The sequence below is a fragment of the Ochlerotatus camptorhynchus genome, unplaced genomic scaffold (assembly GCF_037179485.1).
Source record: "Ochlerotatus camptorhynchus isolate MF236.1 unplaced genomic scaffold, CSIRO-AGI_Acam_v1.1 ptg000045l, whole genome shotgun sequence".
Classification (NCBI taxonomy): domain Eukaryota; kingdom Metazoa; phylum Arthropoda; class Insecta; order Diptera; family Culicidae; genus Ochlerotatus; species Ochlerotatus camptorhynchus.
In genome coordinates, this window is record NW_027040536.1 from 3,261,430 (window position 1) to 3,280,574 (window position 19,145).

The following is a 19,145-nucleotide window of genomic DNA, read 5'->3' on the forward strand; positions in this document are numbered from 1 at the left end:
AGATCTGGCGAGCCGGCCGCCCACCCTGAGGAGATTGCTTTCGACGAACGGGCTTAGCGGTAGCAGCTTGCTTCGATCCGGCAACGGTTTGCATTTCTCTAGTGCTGAAATCTCTGCCGCATATGATTGGTGTTGCGTGTAGCGAATGAGCAACCTTTTTACTGCATTGATTTCGATGACGGATAACGGTCCGACAGTTCGTTGGGCTCGTTCCAGCTGGCAATTCTCGCTGAATCGGATGATCCAAGCTGTCACCCTGAGAAGTTTCGTGTAGGACGAGTATTTGTGGAGTATATCCTCGATGACGTCCCTATATGTCATGAGGTATACACACTACCAAAAAGTCATGTAAATTTCCGTGCCCTGAGACCGACACATGCAAGCGGCCCAAATGACATAAGAATCAGTTGAAAGAAACGAGAAAATAAATTCAATCAATCATACTTTTCGTCGAGTTGCGTATTTTTCGGTTTGGGAACACTTAATTCTACATGACATGCTTGTTTACGTTCCATAATTTACGTCAAAGATGGATCACGTCTCGTGTAAAAATAGTTATTCTTAAGTGTGTATGCCAGGATGGGCTGTTGACGCCTGACTTCGGTGTTGATGACTTCTTCTTCTTTGCGTGTTGGGTTCGGTATAGGTGCCTCCGTGGTAGTGCTAGGTTCCCAATCTGGTCCGTGCCACCACAGCTTCGACAAGGCAAGCACACACGGTGCTACCCCATGCGTGAGGAGATCCACCGGGTTCTGTTTCGTGGGAATGTGTCTCCAATCCGAGGCCGGGATGATCGTATTGATGGTTGCTACCCGGTTGGCGACGTATATTTTCCACCGGGCTGGGTCTCCTGCAATCCAGGCTAGCGTCGTGGTTGAGTCGCTGAATGCCAGGGTTTGATGAATCGGAATCCGAAGGGTGGACTTCATGGCCTTGATTAGCTCCGCGAGCAAGGTTGCTGCACACAGCTCCAATCGAGGTAGCGACGGTCTGTTGATGGGCGCCACGCGCGATTTGGACCCAAGTAGGTGGGAACTGATATCGCCGTTTTCGTCGATCGCTCGTAAGTATACAGCTGCTCCATATACTTCGAGTGAGGCGTCACAAAACCCGTGGAGATGATATTGTACCGGCTGTGGAACGCTTATACACCGCCGTGGGACCTTTATTTGCCAGATATTTCGTAGATGCACCAAGTATATACGCCACCGGTGGTTGAACTGATTTGGCAGCGGCTCAGACCAATCAGTTTGGATTTTCCACAACTCCTGCATCATCACTTTTGCAATCACCACTATTGGCCCGATGAGTCCAAGAGGGTCGAAGATCTTGGCGATGGTGGATAGTACTTCTCGCTTCGTGAAGCACTCCTTGATGGGATCATCGGATGCCTTGAAGGTGAAGAGATCTTCCCGATGTTGCCATTGGACGCCGAGTGTCTTGATGGTCTCCTGACTGTCTACCGTGTGAACTACGCTGACTGCTCTGTCTTCTGGCGGTATATCGTCTAGCACTTCCCTGTCGTTGGACGCCCACTTTCGGATCTCAAATCCTCCTCGCTTCATCATTTCAGTAATCTGCTGACGTTTTTGCTTGGCTTCCTCGCGTGTTGCCGCACCGGTGAGTAGATCATCAACATAGAAATCTTTGATTGCTTCCTTGGCCAGCGGGAATTCGGTGCCTTCGTCCTCTCCTAGCTGATTTAACGTTCTGGTTGCCAAGAAAGGAGCACAGGACATGCCAAACGTGACGGTGTTTAGTCCGTATTCCGCCATAGGTTGTCCGAATTCTTGCCATAGTATGCGGATTCGTTCACTGTCTTCCTCGGTCACCTTCACTTGAAGAAACATCTTCGTAAGGTCTGCGGTGAGTACGACCGGATACAATCGAAAGTTCATCAGGAGGTTATACAACGTATCCTGCACGATGGGTCCGGTCGCCAACAGGTCGTTGAGCGACAGTCCGTTCGACGATTTCTTTGCTGCATTGAACACCACTCGAAGCTTCGTAGTGGAGCTTTCAGCCTTGATGACGCCGTGATGCGCCAGGTAAATGATCTTCGGGTGATTTGGATCGGGTGCAATTCTCGTGATGTGGTTGTTTTCCAGGAACTCTTCCACGTACTTGTGGTAGAGTACGTACTTTTCCGGATCCCGCTGCAGTTGCCGTTGCATTGCCGTAAACTGTGCCAACACGGAGTAGCCGGTTTCTCCTATCGCTGTAGGATCACGGATGAACGGCAGTTTCACTATGTAGCGTCCGCTGGCATCGCGCACCGTAGTCTGAGTGTAGAGCTCTTCGCAGAACTGCTCCTCCTTCGTTAGATGCTGACTGGGCTTGAAATCTTCGATCTCCCAGAACTTAGAGACTAGCTGGCTCAAGGAAGGTTCGTCCTCGGGGTCAACATGCGACACGAAGCACAGTGGAGCTTGTAATGCGGAGTTTTTTGACTCGTATAAACCAGCTACCACCCAGCCTAAAGCCGTTTCTTGTAGCACTGGCTTGGCAGGTCCCAGCGACATGCGATCGGAATGCAGAAGGTTGTAAAACACGCTGGCCCCAAGTAGTAGATCCACTTCGCCGGGAATGTTGAATCGATCGTCTGCCAGCGGCTTGCTGGGATGAAGTTCCCAGTCGGAAATGTCGGCGAATTGGTGTGGATTCGGATCAGATATTTTTGGCAGCACTGCACAGTCTATACGGACCTCATAATCCGAAGTTCTCGATTGCATGTCGACTTCGATGGCCTCGGTGATCTTCGTTGTCAACCCAGAAATTCCTTTGAGCGGCAGGTTGATTCGGTGCGGTTTCAGTCCCAGCCTCTTTGACAGCTTGGCCGTGATGAAGTTGGCTTGTGACGCGGAATCTAACAATGCGCGGGCGCTGTGTTGCTGCCCACTGGAATCGACGAGATTGACTACTGCAGTTGCGAGGAATACCGACGTGAAGCAATCACCGTAGGAAAGTTGATTGATAACTCCGAACGAGAGCTGACTACCCTTCGCCGGAACGGAGTCCAACGACGGTCCTTCGTGGAGCAGAGTGTGATGACGTTGCTTGCACTTGCGACAATCCCCAGCGGTACAAGACGCTTTACCGTGGGATGCACACAAACAGTTCTTGCAAATACCCAGCTGATTAACCAAACGGATTCGCTCGGTAACTGGGATTTCCTGGAACCTTTTGCAGTAGTATAGCCGGTGCGGAGCTTCGTTGCAGACAGAGCACTTGGATGGATTTTTAGCTTGTTCGTTGGTGGTGACGAAACTTGAACTTCATGGTTGCGATCTTATTACATGCCTCATAGTTGACTTTGGAGTGTGAGTTTGGGCGGTTTCCAGCGAATAAGTCCGTTGTTCGAGAAATTCTAAGAAATCCTCGAATTTGGGTGGATCCTGGTTCGTGGCGATCTTATCTGACCACTGCTGTCTGGTTTCCGAATCCACCTTTGCCAGGAGAAGGTAGACTAGCCAACAGTCTCGGTCCTCTCGTTCAATAGCCTGCAAAGCTCGCTTGACATCGTCGGCGGTTTCGTGGAGCTTGCGTAGACCGGAAACTGACGGCACGGTGGTACTCGGAATCTCGCAGAACCGTTGGATATGGTGATTTACGATTTGGTCCTTCCGATCGAAGCGTTTCTTGAGAATGTCCAAGGCTCCTTCATACGCGTTGTCCTCGACCTTGATGTACTTTAGAAGGGCGGCTGCTCTTCCCGTTGTGTAGGTTTTCAGATAGAACAACCGTTGAGCGTTCGTCAGACGAGGATTGTTGTGTACGGAGCTGATGAACAAATCGTAGAATGAATTTCACTCCCCGTAGTCTCCCGAGAATGTGGGAAGTATTCCTTTCGGGAGGTGTAGCTCGGGGGGAACTAGCGTAGCAGTTGATCCCGCTGCGGGAATCATGCTCTGTCCGGGAACCGACGGTGGAGTTGGATTGTCTCGGATGGCCGCCGTTCGTACGGTCTGGTTGATCGATGCCTTTAGCGAAAGGTAGCGCCTTTCCAGAGCCGCTTCCTCGTCGAGATGAGGCTCGATGGATTCGGTATCCGTGCACAGATCCAGAATACCACTATGCACTTCACGGAAATCCTGCCAAAGTAGGTGCAGGTGATCGAGTTCAGCATTGAGGTCGTCGATGAAGACCGCTCCGGCATCGAACTTGCTGACCCTGTAAGCCGAACGTTTCAGCTTCCCATCTACCGCAGATCGTCGTAGCTTCAGCTGGTCCATGGTGTACGAGGTGGACATCCTGTCTACAGCGCCAAATGTTATCGCAATAACCTTGCAACGTCGGTACACTGACTTGGATACAACTCACTAGACTACGGCAATGGTTCACTGGTACTGGATTATGGTTCGATGTGAAGAAATAACGCGTTGATTGACGGTTTGAAAGATATATTTCACTTTTGGAGATAGTTTGTAAACTGATCTTATATTGCAATCCTGGTCCGTTTTTATATCATTTCTCTCCTCATGGGTTCATATGGAAGCCTTTGTGGCCTTTTAGGCTATTGTACAAATTTAAGTTGTTTTTCAACCTTCATCTGTCCCCTAATTTAAGCACAATTATAATCCATTTACATGTGCTCTTCTTCAACTGCCAATTTAATGCACACATCTAAACTTGTCTTCTTTCCTTTTCTAATAACTTGCATGCAAGTTTTGAGTGTTTGACCGAGTGTGAACTCATTGTTAACCCATGTAACTCAGTCGATATTCATCTTATTTTACTAATACTAAACTACTACTACTATTGTAGAGCATATATTGTTGCTGTCAACTCAGCAGAATCAAAACAAATCTAATTTTCTGCTGCTGCAGTCGCTTGGTAGTAAGACTAATTCTAGATAGATTTTTTAGTATTAAGTAATTAATCATTTTAATTCGTTTCAGGTTGAATGCCTATTGGTTGGCCGAAACAGGCACACTGTGAGGAGTGTCCTTCCCCTTGCTTCAACTATAAAAAAAAAACTATAATTAATACGTTCATCGTCATGGACTATACACTGAAGAAGTTTGCAAATAGTAAACGAAAAACGCATCTGTAATAGTTTTTTAAGTGATAGTGAAAGTAAATAGTGGAAGTGAATAGTGGATAGTGAAAGTGATACAATAGTAGTAGAATTAACGTAGCATCGTGCTCTCTTGCCGTGCGGATCTATTTGCTTTTTGCTGAAGGAAGTGTTACTGCTACCTAAAACTACAACAAATTTAAACACAACTTTTCAGTGCACAATACTCATGTAAATGTTCATGACTTTGAAATTCAGTAATGGGTTTTAAATCATTAAATTTTTTGATTTGGAATGCTCGATCTCTTAAAGATGCCGTATGCGTGATAATGTTTGCACCATTGAGCAATGTCATAATTAAAAAAATTCTCAAAAATTTCGTTTTCGAGTTTTTTTCATTTGTTCCATTTTTCTCCAGGTACGGGTCAATGTTTGTCTGAGGCTTGCTGTACTCGGGTGGCGTTTAGAATAGACTTTGGCCATCATGACGCGCCATATTGAGTAATCCAGCGGATTAAGATCGGGGCTGGAAGGCGGCCACATATCCTTCGCCCTGAACGGAAGATGTTCCTGCAACCACTTTTGAGTGCGGTTCTAGGTGTGGCACGGAGCCCCATCTTGTTGAAATACAAAATTTGGCTTCGTACCGTACTGTTCTTTGATCCACGGAAGAACATACTTACTTAAAATCCCGATGTAGACCTCCGTGTTAACCTTGTCGCCTTCTGGAATGAACACCGGGTCCATTTTTTTGCCATCGGAAGCCACCAATCCAAACACCATAATGCTAGCAGGATGCTTGGTCAGATACACGTTCTTGTGCTCGTCGGCCACGTCTTTTACCGGAAGAGAAATAATATACCGGTCGGTCCTGGAATTTGATACGGGATCGACGGTAAACATGCTGGTGAACAGGATTACCGGATTTTTTCGCTTAAGGAAGTTCAAGATTTTCTTGCATCGTTCGACTCGTAGCTCCCGGATGCGGTTGGTAATCATGTGAGTTTTTTTTCCGTGCCCTCGACTTCGCCCCGCAATCTTCCTTTACGATCCGTGCCGTAAAGTCACTGATTCCGTGTTCCTTTGCCATTTTCCTTATTGAACGCACTGGATTCACCCGAATCTTCCTTTTGATAGCAGCGATAACCCTCGGAACCCGAGCTGACCTCGGACGACCTGTGGCCACCTTCGCGGATAGTTGTCCTTTCTTTTCTCGGACTAAATCGGATAAATCACAAATACGCTGCCACTTCGTCATGGTGCAATTGTCAAACTAAGTATATCATTTTCTTTTATACACAGCCTACTAAATACGGTATGAGCTATAGGTTCATGCATGCAAAGAAAACCAAGGCATTGTATGCACAGGTGAAATGGGACCCTTATTTGTACGATGATGCAAACATTATCACGCATACGGTAATGACGAGCAACTTTTTGAGAGTTCATAACGTGCAAATTGCCGTTATAACGGCAACGTTCTTTAAACCTGACCAGAAGGTTGAAAGGGACGCAAATTATTTCATCTATCGAAATGATCGTCTTGATGGACCCTGTGGTGTTGCCATCATTGTTCATAGACGAATCAAACATACAATTCTTATCTTCCATTTAATTCCACTTATTTAATTTTTGTATCCATGACAGATACATATTTCGACTACAATGTGCAGTCTTTATCAGTGTCCTGCCCACTAAAGAACTTATCAAAAACTAACCCTTCTTAAGTAATCATCCTCAAACTACAATGTGTAGAATCGGAACCTAGATAGCCAAAAATTTAAGTAAATTAAAGGACAAAAATCGATACAAATCTTTAATAAGGAAAACTCCCAAAGGTTTGGTAGCCTGTGGTACCTGTGATCTTGACATTTTTACCTAGGGTATGAGTACTTAATGGGGTAAGAGGGTTTTATTTATTGTCATGAATTGGCCACTTCCTCGGGGGCACCAGAACATGCCCAGGAGGGCTAGTGTGACCGTGAACTGTCAATAAGGCCATCACCGGCCGAGTTTTATAAAATCATGATGTTTGACATATCGCACGACGAGTTATAATTCTTGTTGAGAATTGACCACTTTTCCGAGGGCTCTGAGAAATTTCCGGGATGGCCAATGTGACCGTGGTCTCCTAATAAGGCAATTAGCGGCCCAGTTTTGTAAAACCATGAAGTTTGATGTGTCGCACGAAGGGTTTTCGTTCTTGTTGAGAATTGGCAAATGTCTTGTTACAATGGTTTTTTTTTTTTTTATAATTATCAACAAGTAAAAAAACGGCGCCGGTGCTGTAGTGGTAAGCGTGATTACCTCTCATCCCAGCAGGCCAGGGTTCAATCCCAGTCGGCGCCGCCGGGATGTTCTGAGGCATAACATCTCTGATCACGCCTTCCTTCGGATGGGAAGTTAAGCCGTTGGTCCCCGGTTCATGAGTTGATGGGTCGATAGGTAGGGTCCAGGTGTGGGAGCTGCCCTCCTGGCACGTCGGTAGCATTGGTGCTCAGCACGGAAAACAAGATCGACGGAAAAAACAAACCAAAGGAAAAAAAAAAACAAGTAAAACGTCATCAAAATAGCCTTGTAATAATTACACAACAAGTGGAATGGCCAATGTGCAATGTTTCATCAACTCTGTATTCTTACGATTAGTAAGTGGTATGTGCCTCCAGTGGGATGCCTTGGACCTCTTGCAATTTTCAAGAACTGATATCTACTAAATTGACCTGAAAAAGATCTGGCATCACTGACAAGTTCGAAATAAGGTGGCTATTTTGTAATTTGTACTCAGTTGTATAAGAAATATATAAAAATGCAGGTCACACACTGCATCTGTACTACCTTTATTCCCATATCAGTCTCATATAGAAAAAATGGCATTGCGAAAATGGCAGTCGACGTTATACGAAGTGTGATTCCCACGCAAATGTTTGAGAAATCATATTAAATTTATAAATAGTTTTGTCATGTTAAAATAAGTTGAATTGAAGCTTGCATATTATAAATTTATCAATATTTTTGTCAAGTTAAAATCAGTTGAATAGAAGCTTGCTTATTATGTTAAATCAGTGAAAAATATGACAACTCATATAGCAGAACTGTAACTTCACCTCTGGACGATTGAATTTAAGGTTGGGACTGGTTTGCAATTACTTTGCTTGATGGGACAAACTGACTTGATATTGTTTTCACATTTTTGATGATCAAATACCGTAATTTCATCACGTAATGTAAAAGTAGATGTCAATGGAACTGATATGCGATTATAGGCAGTATATGTGACCAACGTTTTTAGAAATTTATCATACAACTGAGAACAAATGACTCTCTCACTGCGTTAGTCTCAGCGGCCTCAGCTGTACTAAAAAGGAACCGATGGTCTCGAGGTCAAATAAATGTATTGATGTCGTTTGTAGGTAGATACCCTTGACATATTTTGTATCCACAAATCATTGTACCCACATGAGGTAGTAATGACTCATGAAATACACATACAAATCATGCACCGTGCTAACAGACAGGTACTGATCCACAAAAAATGTTGACCACCGTTTCTACCTACATAATGCAAAAAAGAAACTATGCAAACATTTGTCGATCATTCTCAAATTGACATCTAACCAGTTTCGTTCTGCATCTGTTGCCACCACTATCATACCGAACTCAAATAGTACACTTCAGTCTCGATTTGCGACAAGCGTGCGTCAACGAAATTCAACAATGTCATCAAATCCTATCGACGGTCTTCCAACCGAACTACTGTGCCAAGTGTTCGACTACCTGAACCATCAGCAGCAACTGACTGCAAAGCTTGCCTGCGTCCGTTGGTGCAACATTCTATCCAGTGACCAGTACATTCGTCACAGCCGGTTGATTTTATCTTGCTCAAATCTATGCAAAGTCAACGCCACTTCTACCCAGCAAATGAAACGCTACCGAGCGTTCAAGATCCAGGATTCGAAGATGTCCAACAGGAATCATTTTCTGCAGGCGCTACGAAAGTTTCTCACCTGCAAGGATGTATCGGAAAACATCGAAGAGCTCCGACTGGATTTGTACTGGTTCACAATTTCCGATTTGCTTGCCTGTGACCACGAAGGATTTTACATGCCAAAACTACGCCAGATAGGATTGTATCCCCGGAATCGTGTGCGTAACGTGATTCACTATCAACTACGGGCTCCTAATCTTCGGAACGTCCTGATCGGAGATGCTTGCACAACGGATACCTCGCTGACGGATTGCTTTCGTGATCAAATTGAACTCTTGAGTGTGACCAACGTGAGTCAGTTACAATTTTTCGAACTGTTCGGTACAGCCAACTTTGCCTATCTCCGCAACTTAACCCTGTCGGCCGGATATGGAGGATTTTTTCGCGGTAGGGACTTTACCACTGCTCATCTGCAGATGTTTGGTCAGCTACGGTATCTGAAAATCGTCGACGATAGTAATCTCTTCTACTTGGCTTACAGGAGCATATTCCAGGTGGCAAAGAACTTGAAAACACTGATCATACAGGGTATCAACATGACCGAGGAAGCGTTTGGTGAGATTAGTCGTATCACCAAATTGAGGGAACTGACACTGATGGTGTACATTGAATTGTCAAGTTTCAGCAGAAAACTTTCGCTTCGTCAGTTAGAAACGTTAACTACATTTTATGGAACGTTAGCACCGTTGGGAAGAGTTCCCAAGCTAAGATCGTTAACCGTGAGAAATCCTACACATTTTGGTGAAAGATACATTCGTAGTAGGGAGAAAGTTTTGGCTAATTATTTAAAACTATTTTGTCAAAACCGTTGCTTGGAGACGCTCGTATTAGATGAAGTTGAAATTGATAAAACTGCTGTCAGTCATATATGCACGCTTATCAATCTGAAGAGCCTAAGAATGGTTGGCGTCGATGTTGTAAGTGTTTGATATGCTTGTAATTGGAATTTTCATTAATCTTTCTATCCCTACCAACAGGATCAATATGACGTCCGCCGTATAGTCACCACATTGAAAAAGTTGCAATACCTACGAATCGAGCGGTGCTTCCTGGGGAATGACTTCTACTGTGAGAAAACTAAAGATATGAGTTTCTTCAGCGGGCTTCGATATCTAAACGGTCGATGCCAAATTTCAGACACAGACAACCGGATTGCCAAAAGCTATCGATCTTCGCCAGTGGTAATCATGTGCCTGAACCTCGTCGTCGATTCGATCATATTTTTTTGGTTTCTTGTTCTAATTATCCTGGTCTATGTGATGACTGTATTGCGAAAGGTTCTCAGCTCTATGGTGCGATGAAATGCCAGGATTAGGAACTGTATCTTATGTAGGGTTAAATAAATATTTTCTGTAAAACGATTAGTCAAATTTCAATTGATTTAATAGAAACAACCATTTTGACAGTTACTCTCCACAACTGCAATGATAATATCTTTATGACAAGCACTTCTCAAAAATAGAGACATCACCGCCTCAGCTAAGACTTCCCACTAGAGCACTTAATGGCACATGTAATAGAAATTAAATTACCCAAAATCAAACGTCCGTTGATGATGATGATGAATAATTCATGCAGCACAAGTATTCTACAAATTACGTGAACCTCAAACCGGTAGCCAGCCACTTGAGCTCGAGGGCCATCTCGAGAACTGTAGCTAATTTAGACAATTTGGAATTTTGTTCCTCCCATCCCATCAAACCACCACCACCAATTGGTGAGTCTAGCTCGAGTACACAAACTCGCAAAATATGCCAGGTATGGGCACCAACCAACTGCAGCAATGACGATGTGATTTCCTAGGCTATGTACCTACTGCAATACTTACAACTCGTCTCGCGTTGGGGTCCGCTCCTTGCTCCAACAGTTCTATGACGCAGGCTGTGTGTCCTCCTGCGGCAGCCAAAATTAGTGGCGTTGTGTAGTCCTGCAACGACACAGAGGGAGAGAAAATGAAAATATCTTTTTAAAATTTTCCGCCTTCTTGAGCAATACACACGAACACTCTCTGCAGCACTCTTAGTGCCGTTTGTTGAGAATCTTCAATGGGCAAGCACTTTTAAATTAAATTAACTCTCCGACCGGAGTCGAAGCAGCGAGCGCGGCAGGAGGGCCTACTGCCGGAATTGAAAATGTGACGAACACGAGAGCAGCTCCCATTAAACATTTTAAATAATTCAAGAAGTGCACACAAAACAGTCCATTCTTCACCAGCGGCAATGGTTTTGCGTGGAAAAAGGCGGATTCATTTTCATTTGATTCTGCGACAACCAAGGCAAGGGTAAAGAATTGTAATGGAACATTTAAGCCGTCACAAATAATGCTGGGAAGGGAACAATGTCCAGATTTTCCGCATTGTTGAAAACTTGCGAAACATTAAATTATGACTTTTGAGGCTTCCAGTCATTGATGACTGTATCCACAAAATAAGTCTTCAAGAAAAAGTGGCAAGAGTAATTTAACCTCAGGTTATTTCCTCCGGTACGGTGAGAATCGACTTTTGATTAGAAATGTTACGATGGATCGAGGATTTCCTTATCGATGAAATAAAAAAAAACATAATATTGAAACATCCAAAACGTTACATAGGGTTGATGTCTCTATAAGGAGATGAACCAGATCAAGGTTGAAAACCATAAGGCCCCTGGCACAGTGAAAGCTGGTGATCGATGTGACAAATGATTTTATTAATAATTATTATTCCTTTTGCTGGTCAGCTCGGTCACCAGCTTTCACTCTGCCATGTCCATAATATCGGCCTAAGTGTCTTTGGATAAGTTTCCGCTAGAGGCAAAGAACCAAAGTTGAAATGACGCCTGAGAAAAATAGTAGGAAATTGTATTATCTTAAAAAAAAAAAGTTGGAGGGTGGTGTACAAGACACAACCGCTTTGTTGGCGTAGGACTACGAAATGTTTGTTCAATTCTCTAGTTTGTTGTTTCCGATATTGTTTTGAAAAAAAAAGTGAATTTCATAACTCAACTCTTTACAAGAGTGTTCGTTGCGTTGTACACTGAAAAAGAATCTTACTCAGAGAGTTAGTCACTTTTATTCATTCGTATGAAGAAATTTTTAAAAACTTAGGCTACTCAAGTAACCTACGCTTTAAGAAAATTTTCCATACGAATGAGTAAAAATGACGCACAAATCAGTAAAAGTAGATCACTGAGTTAGTTTCTTTTTCAGTAAACAACGCAATGAACACCCCTGTTTATCACTCGGCAGTCAAACGATGGCTGCAGTCAAACTTTCTACGTTTCCCTTACTTAAGCATTTAGATTAGCATTCTATGCCCCTCCTTTTTTCTGTATTTTACTTGACTATCAAGCTGTACAGTTCGATTTTCTTTTCGCTTGCTCTCTCGAGTCGTTCGGTGTTTTAAGTCGGTCGTTTGGTCGTGGTACCCGTCACGAATTTTCGCTAGCAACATGTCGTCAGTACTTGCCTCTCTTGTGGCAGTCGCTAAATCGGCGGTAGTGGAGCAACAATTGAATGGTGATGGGTCGCCCAAGTTTGGATGCAACCGCATCCATTCAAGATGCCCCGAAAAGGCCTCGTAAGAAAGCTGGTCCAGCAACCACACGGAAAGGTTGCTTCAGAGTAATCCGTTCTCGGTACTCCCCGAAGAAGCAGATATAGATCCAGTTGAGAAACGGGAAAAGTGCCCTCACTGTTCACCTCGACGAAGGAACTCGCGTTGCTTAGAAACGAGCTGGCTAAAAATCAAATCCATGCGCTGTTCAAGTTGTGCAGCACGCGGATCAAAATCTTGTGCTCGACGTTGGCGGAGTACAATGCTGTTGGCACTTTTCTTCAGCTGAACCGGTTTAAGTTCTACACACACGACGTCCCTGGAAGCAAACCACCGAAAATGGTGATCCGTGGTCTTTCAAATCTCCCTGTTGCGGAGATTAAAACGAAATTGGAACACCTTCATCTGCAACCAATCAACATTTTTCCCATTGCGAGACGTGATGAAACCAGTGCATTCCGGGACCAGTTGTACCTGGTGCACTTCGATAAAGACTCCACCAGTGTGGCTGCTCTGCGGCAGATTCACGCACTGTTCAACATCGTGATTAAGTTGAAGCAGTATCGCCCTTGGCACCGTGACGCGACACAGTGCACTAATCGTCTGTCATTTTGGCACGGTACGAAGAATTGTCACATGAAGGCTCGCTGTGGATAATGTGCTGGGGCTCACAAAACTACCGCCTGCAAGAAGGAAGAAGAAGCTAAACCTAAATGCGTGAACTGTGATTCCAACCATCTTGGCACCGATAGGAGATGTCCCAAGCGAGCGGCCTTCATCCAGATCTGATAACAGGCTTCCACGAGGAATCAACCTGGTCGACACCGCAATAATCGTGTTCCTGTTGTCAGCATGGACACGTTTCCAGTACATTCCGCACCTAGCACCGCTTCCACTAAACCAGTGCCCCCCGTTGAGAATCCAACATCAGATCAAGCGGGTCCCAGCCACCATTCAGTTTAGCATCGCCTCACTGCCGCTGCGGCCCAGCCGAGCCATGGCTCTACTGCCTCGGGATTATCGTACGCCCGTGCTGTGTGAGGTGAGTCAGAAGACAATTACTCACAAGCGACGAACTAGTGATCCTCGTGACTGAGGTGATCATAAACTTGCGCACCACCAAGACACTACCTGAACAGCTTCGTGCAGTTATGTCCCTCGTGCAAAAGTATGAACCGTGAAGCCGGCAAAATAGTCAACTGGAACGCTTGCTCACTAAAGAGTAAAATCATTGAGTTCGTTGATTTCCTCAATGAACATAGCAGAGACATCGCCGTCATCACCGAAACACACCTGAAGCCGGAGATAAACTGCTACCGACTGCTACCGAGTTTCCAGTTGAAGATGATCGAAGCGGTGGGTGTGGAAGTCTCCACTCCTGTTGGCCCTATTACCATCATTGCAGCCTACTGTCCCAAACCAGTCACCATCAGGGACGGGTTGGCAGCAGACTAACTCGACGCCGTGAGAAGTACATCATCGCTGGCGACCTGAACGCCAAACACCAGGCTTGGGGCAACAGTCGACGCAACCAAAACGGCTCAATCCTGAACGACGACCTTCAAGAGGCTCACTACACCATAATAGCACCGGATCCACCCACTTGAGTCGGTCTGACGTACACTTCACCATGGACATCTTCGTCAGCAACATGGGAGACAACATCTCGCAACCTGTGACCCACCAGGAGCTGAGTTCGGACCACTATCCGATGGTGGCCGAAGTGGGCTCATCCGTCAACCGATTCCAAGCTTTCTGACACAACTACCATCGCGTCAGCTGGGATCAGTTCCAACACTGTCCTTCCGGAGACGCCCGAAGACGTTGACCGGTGTCTGCGTTCCATCGAGAAAGTGATATCCCGGGCCAGGGAACAACACGTGCCAGTATCCAGATACTCTGAACCTTGATAGAATTACCAAAAATGTCATTAGACTCCGTAGCACCATTCGAAGGCAAAACCAGCTGTCTGGCTTGCCTGTCTTGAAGGCCCACTGTAATCGTCAACAAAAACCATCCAAGCTAGGATGGTGGACCTCAGAAATCAGAACTTTGCTAACAGGATTGGATTGCTAACCAAAATCCTTAAAAATAAGCCAAGACCCATTCCACCACTGACCCCACTGGATAGTCCCGGCGACCCAGTGGTTCATCTGGTAACTCCTGTAGAGAAGGCTGCCACTATAGGTCAACACTTCATAAGCTCCCATAATCTTGGACGAAACATCGTCAGCCCTCACGAAGCTGAGGTTGCTGTAAACGCAACCAACCTCCATCAGATTCCTAATATTTTTCCCGAGGAATCCGAGATTACGGCTGACGAACTGTTGGCCTATATCAAATCATCTAAAAACATGAAAGCCCCAGGTTTCGACAACATCCTGAATCTGGAACTCAAACACTTCAGTTCCATATTCTACAACCATCTGGCACTGATTTTTAATCTGTGCCTCCGACTTGGCTACTTCCCCATTTCGTGTTGGAAGTCAGCTAAAGTCATACCCATCCGGAAACCTGAGAAGGATCCGTCCTCTTCTTTAAGTTATCGACCAATCAGCCTTCTCTCAAGGTTATCTAAACTGTTCGAAATGACCAATTTTCGTTGCATTTTCTTGAATTGGCACCCTGCCCGAAAGACGTAGACCTACGTTAAAAAACACACTGAAAAAAATAATGAAGCTAAAATATTGAAATGTCCAAAACGTCACGTAGGGTTGGTCAGAGATGGCAAAATCACAAACTTAATTGAATTGTGTATTAACTATTGACTTAATCTAAAAAGTGAATTCAAAGAAAATGTTCTTATAAGCATTGCCCACAATTTTTAAATTTCAAAAATGTATCATGGCCTGCTAAGAAAAATATGTAAATATGAGCGATAGTGCGTCTACGATTTAATGCATCAAGGCACAAAAGTTTCCAGCGATGTTCGTATGGTGGGAGATTGACAGGATCGTTCCACGGGAGGTGGTGTAATGCATAACGTACGATTTTTGACGTAGGATTACGTCTTTCGGGAACATATTGGGGGTGCAATTTCAATTAAACAAAATCGACCGCGTTACGAAAAGTGGTCAGATTTTGATCACTTATAACTCTGTCAATAGCGGATGGAAATGAATTCTAAACAAGCCAAGCGATTGGAATGTCATCTACGAATCTGCTAAAATGAATTTTTCATCAAATTTCAAAAGATCACTATTGAAAATTTTACAAATGTTGCTATAATAATTAAAATCATCAACGATTGACTGCGAAAAACGCTTTCCCTAACACAGATTTAAAAATCGAATTCACTCCGGTCTCTCCGAACGGTGTTTATTCAATCACCGTGTGTGGTGAGTGGTGGTGTTCAGTTGTCATCATCATCAGCAGCAGCAGCAGCAGCAACAGTGCTTTCGGCACGTGGCGTGGTAGATTGTTCTTCAGTACACGACGAAAGGCTGCCCGCAAGCGTGAGCTGCAGCCCACTGAGTGGTCCGTTCGCTGAAGGATGAGGAAGACGTTGCACCGTTATTGATCGGATTTCAGATGCCCGTCATGAGCCGTTATTGGCCAGCTATGTCAAGCGCATCACTGTTCCAAACAACATACAACTCACCTGCCTTATCTGTGTTAAACACCTTAATAGCACAGGATTACTCAAACATCACGACAAAACGGTCATTTTCAGGACCACCATAAATTTGTTAAAGATTATTTTCTGGATACTTCTCGCGTTACCTTTCAAATAGACCAATCTACATTGATCGATTCTATTGAGCTACTATCTCTTTCGTAAATACATAGCTCGGCTCCAAAAACATGTTCAGCTGTTGTATGGTCTAATACGCGTACTAATAGTTTCTTTTAATAGACTCTGTAGAAACATTAGCCCGACATATGAATGCAGCCAACTTATCAACGAAAGAGATAGTGAATGAAGATAATCGATCAATGGTCTATTTCAAAAGTGACGTGAGAATTGTCAAGGTCATCAATTGGATGTTAGTTTCAATATGTGTAAATCTCACATACCATGTATTTTTTGGCAACATTGGGGGTGCAATTTCAAAAGCCAAAGTCGGTTGCATCATGAAAGTGGTCTGATTTATCCAGAGATGATGAATTTTAATTCTTAACACACCAATCAATAGGTAATTTTCTAAGAATCTGTTAAAATTAAGACTTTCAATTTTCAAAAGGTCACTATTGAAAATTGCGCGAATACGCAACTGTTGCTATGATAGTTAAAATAATCATCTATGTTCTTAATAAGAGGATCTTAAAATTTGCATCAAAAAGCATAAACGTAGGTACCGTCCGGTATGCTCAGATTCTGTGATTGATGTTTTTTTCTCTAACACTGATTTAATTTCCGAATACCAAACCTAATAGGCAGTTCAATCTCTTCAAAGTTCTACAATTGTAGTACGAAGTAAATGATATTTGAGAAATTGTTTGTGAGTTAATCGATAAAGCCATGTCGCAGCATTTGGTAACACAATCAGGGCTCTACATTTTCGAAGCTCTAAAATGAACTCGAGTTTTGTTTCTCTCATACAAACGTGTTCAACGCTTCATTTCTATAACGCCTTGCTAGACTATCAGCAAGAAATGATAATGAAAAAGAAGCACGCTTAGAAGGAAACGCTGGCTGTGGATCTTCTCGTCTTTGCTTTGCTCATCGCTTTCAATGTAAGTAACGTCGATTTTCAAGTTAAACGAAACCTCATTATGGCTTTCAATCCCCTTTCACGAACACTCTATCACCCCTCTTTCAATTTGTTCAAAAAGCGTTATGTCCCGTTTTCGTTAATTTTTTTTAGATAAATATGTGGATGGAAGATAAATTAAACATATTACGTGTAATCTTCAAGTGTTTTCACGTGAGAAATGCTTTAAATGTGTTATTTCATTTTCCGTCATATAAGTCATGAAACCTCTGTTGATGTGTTTCATGAAAGAGAAAACTATCAAAGTCGAGCGCTGTTTCGCTCATCCGAAGCTTGAAAGGAAGACCAATGGAGCGACGGGAGAAAGAGAGACAAGCGATTGAACATTTGTTTGTGAACGCCGACTGAGGTTCTAGAATGCTGCGAAGCTGTTCGACTTTAACAGAAAAAGAAAGCTAGAAGTCTCTTCGTCGCATCGATTTGGTCGATTGAAGCTGATATTGTGACGCCCTGAACACAATACAAACGCGGATCACGTAAGCACTAAAAAGGAACTGCAAGCGGACAAACCTCCGAAGAAGCAACTGAAAACTGATGCTGAAAGAAATCGATGTTACCGAGACAGGATCAGAACGGCTAGACTTCCTTGCGGAACACCTGCTGGGATGGAAAATGTGCTTGAATTGCAACCATTCAACGATACCCTGAACGACCTTTGCTGAAGGTAGTTACGGGTGATTTTAACAAGATGCAAAGGAAAGTTGAAGTTACAAAGCTTGTATACAAGCCCATTGTGCCAGACATTATCAAACGCTTTCTCAACGTCTAACAATGCCATGGCTGTAGACTTGGATACAACCTTGTTACTTCGGATGTTATTCATCACCCGTACTAGCTGATAATTTGTGGAGTGCCCCTTCCTGAACCCGAACTGTTCCTCGACAAACTTGAACAAACGATTGAGAATAAGTTTCTCGAACAATTTGCTCAGCGCTGAAAGGAGGCTGATTGGTCTGTAGCTTGAAGCTAGCGTTGGGTCCTTCCCGCGTTTGCGGATAGGTATGATTTTCGCTGTCTTCCAGATACTTGGAAAGTAGTGCAGTTCCAAGCATCTGTTGAAGACAGCAGCCAGCAGAGAGTGAACCTTCATGCTGAGATTTTTCAACACTAGGTTGAATATTCCGTCAAACCCGGGGGCCTTCATGTTTTTGGTGCGTTTCAGCGTTGAACAAATCTGTTCCACTGTGATTCTATCCTCCGGAGGGATGGCACAAGGGGAGGAATCAAGGTTGAGTACGCATTGCTCAACCTGAACTTCGAGCGGACTTTGGATGTTGGAGCCAAGCAAGTGCGATTTGGCAATATGCTCACCAATCGCATTTTCTTTCTCCTGAGGGGTGATTATGAGCCGATTGTCATCATTTTCATCTTTGAGTGGTGGAATGGGTTTAGGGTGAGTCTTTAAAACCTTGGCAACTTTCCAGAATGGTCTGGAGCGGTCGTCCAGATTCTGGACAAGCCACCCGAAATTTTCGTTCCGGAGTGAGACCATTCTGGAAGCAATCTCCTTGTTCAGATCGGCCAAGGTTTCACGTTTTCTCGCTAGATCTCCAGTCCTCTGAAACTGGCGTCTACGAACATTTCTCAGGCGAATCAAAAGTTGGGTGTGGGAATCAATGGCAATAATCTTACCCTTCACAGCAACTCGTCGGACGCACGCCTCGTCAGCCACGGTTATGGCTTGGTGGAGTCCCTCCAACGCTCGGTCGATGTCCTCCACGTTGTCAAGCGGCGGATTGTCGATGATGTGCCTGTCTACCACGCGTCCAAACTGGGCCCAGTTTACGCGATGGCAGTCCTTGCGCAGGCTTGAAGCAGGAGCCACGTTGCAGCCCAGTTCAGCCACCACCGGTTGGTGGTCGGAGCTGAGTTCGTTCAAGGCTACCGGCTTGGACA

General features: G+C 44.3%; 1 protein-coding gene across 3 annotated transcripts in view; it reads right to left on the reverse strand.

Annotated features, from left to right (window-relative positions):
• The window catches only part of LOC135715218 (ankyrin repeat domain-containing protein 29), a 533,429-nt gene that overhangs the window by 20,537 nt on the left and 493,747 nt on the right, over positions 1–19,145 (reverse strand). For all 3 annotated transcript variants that reach the window (XM_065238581.1, XM_065238583.1, XM_065238579.1), the window contains exon 4: positions 10,831–10,929. In XM_065238581.1, the coding sequence (XP_065094653.1) occupies positions 10,831–10,929 (99 nt within the window). The remainder of the gene's footprint in view (positions 1–10,830; positions 10,930–19,145) is intronic.